Source organism: Sabethes cyaneus, chromosome 2, assembly GCF_943734655.1.
Source record: "Sabethes cyaneus chromosome 2, idSabCyanKW18_F2, whole genome shotgun sequence".
Taxonomy (NCBI): Eukaryota; Metazoa; Arthropoda; class Insecta; order Diptera; family Culicidae; genus Sabethes; species Sabethes cyaneus.
This window is the reverse complement of record NC_071354.1, coordinates 116,602,403-116,606,784: the sequence shown is the minus strand read 5'-3', so window position 1 is coordinate 116,606,784 and position 4,382 is coordinate 116,602,403. Positions and strand designations below refer to the sequence as shown.

General features: G+C 41.0%; 1 protein-coding gene across 1 annotated transcript; it reads left to right on the top strand.

Moving 5' to 3' along the window:
• Nucleotides 1-481: 481 nt before the first annotated feature.
• Nucleotides 482-3,298, top strand: LOC128735908 (uncharacterized). The gene has a single exon (XM_053830386.1). The coding sequence runs from the start codon at nucleotides 482-484 to the stop codon at nucleotides 3,296-3,298; it is 2,817 nt and encodes a 938-aa protein (XP_053686361.1).
• The last annotated feature ends 1,084 nt before the right edge of the window (nucleotides 3,299-4,382 follow it).

Sequence of the window (4,382 nt, the reverse complement as noted above, 5' to 3'; positions counted from 1 at the left end):
AGAAGAGGAAGACTGCGAACAACATTTCCTAAATACAGTCATGAGAAACGATGAGGGGCATTATGTTGTACAGTATCCAAAGCAAATAGGGTTTCATGAAAAAATTGGGGAATCAAAAGATATGGCCTTAAGACGTTTCAAACAATTAGAAAAACGTTTGAGTAGAGACTCACACCTAAGAGAACAATATAGCGATTTTCTACAAGAGTACCTTGACATGGGACACATGCGGTTGGTGGGAGAAATAGAAGGTATGAAGACGGAAAACTGTACAGCTTGTTACTTGCCTCATCATCCTGTCTTTAAGGAATCCAGCAGTACAACCAAGGTTCGAGTCGTGTTTGATGGATCAGCAAAAACGTCAACAAATCATTCTCTTAATGATGCATTATTAACTGGTCCTACTATTCAAGATGATTTAATCGATCTAATAATTCGCTTTCGGAAACATAAAATTGCCCTAGTGGCTGATGTTGCTAAAATGTACCGGCAGGTTAAAATTCATCCTAACGATTCCCCTCTGCAACGTATTCTTTGGCGGTTCAACGAAACGGGCCCAATTCAAGTATACGAGCTTCAGACGGTAACGTATGGTTTAACACCATCGTCATTTCTCGCTACTCGAGTCATAAAACAGTTAGTCGACGATTTCGGAGAAAAATATCCACTTGCTAGCCCAGCCGTGATGAACGATTTTTATATGGATGATTTTTTGTCGGGATCAGACTCTGTACAAAATGCTAAACTACTACAAAACGAGGCTCAATCTTTGATGGCTGAAGGTGGTTTTGAATTGAGAAAGTGGAGCTCTAATCGTGCCGATGTTTTATGTAACCTACCCACCGAAGCAATTGAGAAACAATCTACACTGCACTTCGATAAAGAACCTATGATTAAAACACTAGGAGTGGCATGGGAAACAAGAACAGATAAGTTATTTGTCGAAGTACGAGTAGTTCCTAAAAACCCACAGGCATGGACTAAGAGAAATATATTTTCTGCAATCGCGCAACTTTATGATCCTCTCGGACTTATTTCTCCGGTAATAATGCGGGCGAAAATCTGCATGCAGCAATTGTGGTTAACCTCTATCAATTGGGATGAACCTGCCCCGCACGAAATCAAAACAAAATGGGAGGAATTTTACACACAGCTTCCTTTACTACAAGATTTTAAGGTTTCTCGCTGCATACTAGCCTCTGAACCAACAATGCCGCAACTACACATTTTCTGCGATGCGTCGGAGAACGGTTACGGAGCTTGTATTTACGCACGTTCGATGAACCATGACGGTCAACCTTATGTTCAACTTATCGCGTCGAAATCACGAGTAGCACCCGTTAAACAAAAGATTAGTTTACCTCGTTTAGAATTATGTGCCGCAGAATTAGGAGCTAAACTTTATGCCAAGATCTCGACCGCACTGAGGATGGAAGGAGTTTCTTGTTGGTTCTGGTCTGATTCAACCGTCACCTTACATTGGATTGCAGCTTCCCCAAACACCTGGCAAACGTTCGTGGGTAATCGCGTGGCTAAAATACAATTACTGACGCACTGTGGTAACTGGAACCATGTCAAGGGGACTGATAATCCAGCAGATTTGGTTTCACGAGGTATGATGCCGAAGGATTTTACTGCGGTATCCGCTTTCTGGCTTCACGGACCAGCATGGTTAAGGGAGAAGGAGAGTTTGTGGCAAGATTGCTTGAAGCCACCCACACCAGCCGAAGAAATATTGGAGAGAAGACAAACGACCCTAATAGTACAGCCAAATACATCAGCAAATCCATTATTCGAACGCTACTCCTCGTTTTGGCGTTTGCTACGTATTACAGCCTATCTTCGACGTTTTATTAACCGTTGTCGTTCTAGGAAATGTGAGCATCAACCATTCATTTCCACTTCGGAGATACAAGAAGCAAAGGAAACTCTGGTTAAAGTAGTTCAACATGAGACATTTAAAGAAGAAATACAGCATTTAATGCAGAACCATCCCTTACCGTCAAAATCGACCATAAATAACGTACATCCCATACTCGATTCGAAGGGCGTTCTACGTGTTGGTGGCCGGTTGAATTTATCAAATGAAAGTTATTATACCAAGCACCCCATGATACTTCCTCCAAAACATCAGTTAGCTCGACTTATCACAACGCACTTCCACATAAATTGTCTCCACTCGGGACCTCGAATGACTCTTGCCACCATGCGTAGAGAATTCTGGCCGGTTCATGGAAAGGTACTCGCAAACCATATATGTCGAAATTGTATCACTTGCTTCCGTCACAACCCTGTTCCTGTAACGCAACCTCAAGGTCAGCTTCCTAAAGCACGCACAATGCCTAGCAAGCCCTTTTTTGTGAGCGGTGTGGACTACTGCGGCCCTTTTAATCTGAAACCTGCCCACCGTCGTGCAGCATCACAAAGGGTGTTCATTGCAGTTTTCGTCTGTTTTGCTACTAAGGCAGTCCACCTTGAGGTAGTGTGCGACTTTTCAACGGACGCCTTTATCGCAGCATTACGTCGTTTTACCGCCCGACGCGGCATGCCAGCGGAAATTTATTCGGACAATGGGCCAAATTTTCAAGGAGCAAAAAACACACTAACTGCAATGCATCAAATGTTGGGAAATAAGCAGCACCAGCGAGTCATCGTCGATGAGTGCTGTAAACACGGAATCGTATGGCGGTTTATCCCTCCACGGGCCCCAAACTTTGGGGGTTTGTGGGAAGCTGCCGTGAAAACAACCAAATCATCGTTAAGCAAGGTTATTGGGTGTCGGCAGCTAACGTATGAGGATATGGCTACTGTGCTATGTCAGATTGAAGCCAACATGAACAAACGACCACTTACACCTCTCTCGGATGATCCTACTGAACTAGACGTTCTAACTCCGGGTCATTTCTTAACCAGTGGACCGCTCCTAAACCTTCCTGACCCAGAATATACTGAAATACCTACAAATCGACTACGACACTATCAACAACTGCAACAGTTGGTGCAGCATCATTGGCAACGTTGGAGAAAAGAGTATTTGACGGCATTGAACCAACAGTGGCAAAAATGTGGTTCTCCAACAGATATTCGCCCTGGACAGATGGTGTTACTCCAAGAAGACGGAAAATCTTCAGTTAGCTGGCCTCTCGCAAGAATAGAATCAGTCCATCCAGGTGAAGACGGTATCGTCCGCGTGGCAACGGTTCGAACAAAGAACGGAACATATAGACGACCGATTTGCCGATTATTTCCACTTCCTGTAGATCAACAACTAATAACGGCTCCAGACGAAATAGCTTAATTGTAACATTAAATTCGACTAGCAAATTTAGGTGGCCGGGAATGTTGACAGTTGTACTTTGTAATAGTTCATTGTTCTCAGACACGGAATTAGAACAGACAGGCATACGATGGAGTAGTTTACCCTGCCAGAATATCATCGCCCAATGCTGCTCGAATCGCTAACGCTACAATTATCTCTTGAGTCGATGAAGCTTATAACTCTTGAGTGCCGATGCAAATGATAAAATATGCTGAAGAGAGCCATTATAAAAAATATAGTTAAGACTAAGAACAATTTTATTATAAGACCAGCCATTGTGATATAAGGACTACCAGAGAATAAAGCCGTTTTTTGTGTACTCTCAGTAAATGTAATATAATTAAATAATTGCGGCTAAAATTGAATATATGCGTAAAATTAAAGGCTTAGTGGTTTCAATCAAGTAAATTATAAAAAGTGTGAAGGTGGCGGTAAACTAGGAAGGTTATTATCCAGGAACAGTCGACTCGGGGATTGGAATGAAGTAAAGGGTTATTCTATCACATCATTACATCAAACACTGAAGGAAAGGGTCACAAAAAACTGTCAAAACCTGGTTTCGAGAAAAAAGTCGTTGAAGTTTTTACTCGTTGTTTAATCGCTCCAGACATGCGCGGTACAAATAGCTGTAACTTTGTCAATATTTGGAATTCATGCAAACGACTTCAAACACATATGGTCAAAATGTTAATCTTTCGAAATAATCAATAAAAAAATTTAGGTTTTAAAAAATTGAAAAGGTACTATGCCCCCTTAACAGAAGGCAGTTAGTATCCCTCTTATCTTTTGATCCATCTTATCTTTTAATCAATGATGGTTAAAATTTTTGTACAATACTGAGAATAAATTAAGTTTATATTGTTTTAAGCACAAAATGACATATGTTAGCTAACTAATTAGGAAGACTTTTTAGTTTCAAAACTAGAGGGTACAATGTACAAACACTATGAAGCAACTACGAAAAAGGATGAGTGATAGTTAGTTTTATCAATATAATTAAGTTTTTATTTAGGTTATAAATCAAGCCTACTTTCAATATCCCGTGCTTATAGATTAATTATAA

Coding starts and splice junctions, on each gene's coding strand:
- LOC128735908 (XM_053830386.1), top strand. CDS start 482: ATGTACCGGCAGGTTAAAATTCATCCTAACGATTCCCCTCTGCAACGT.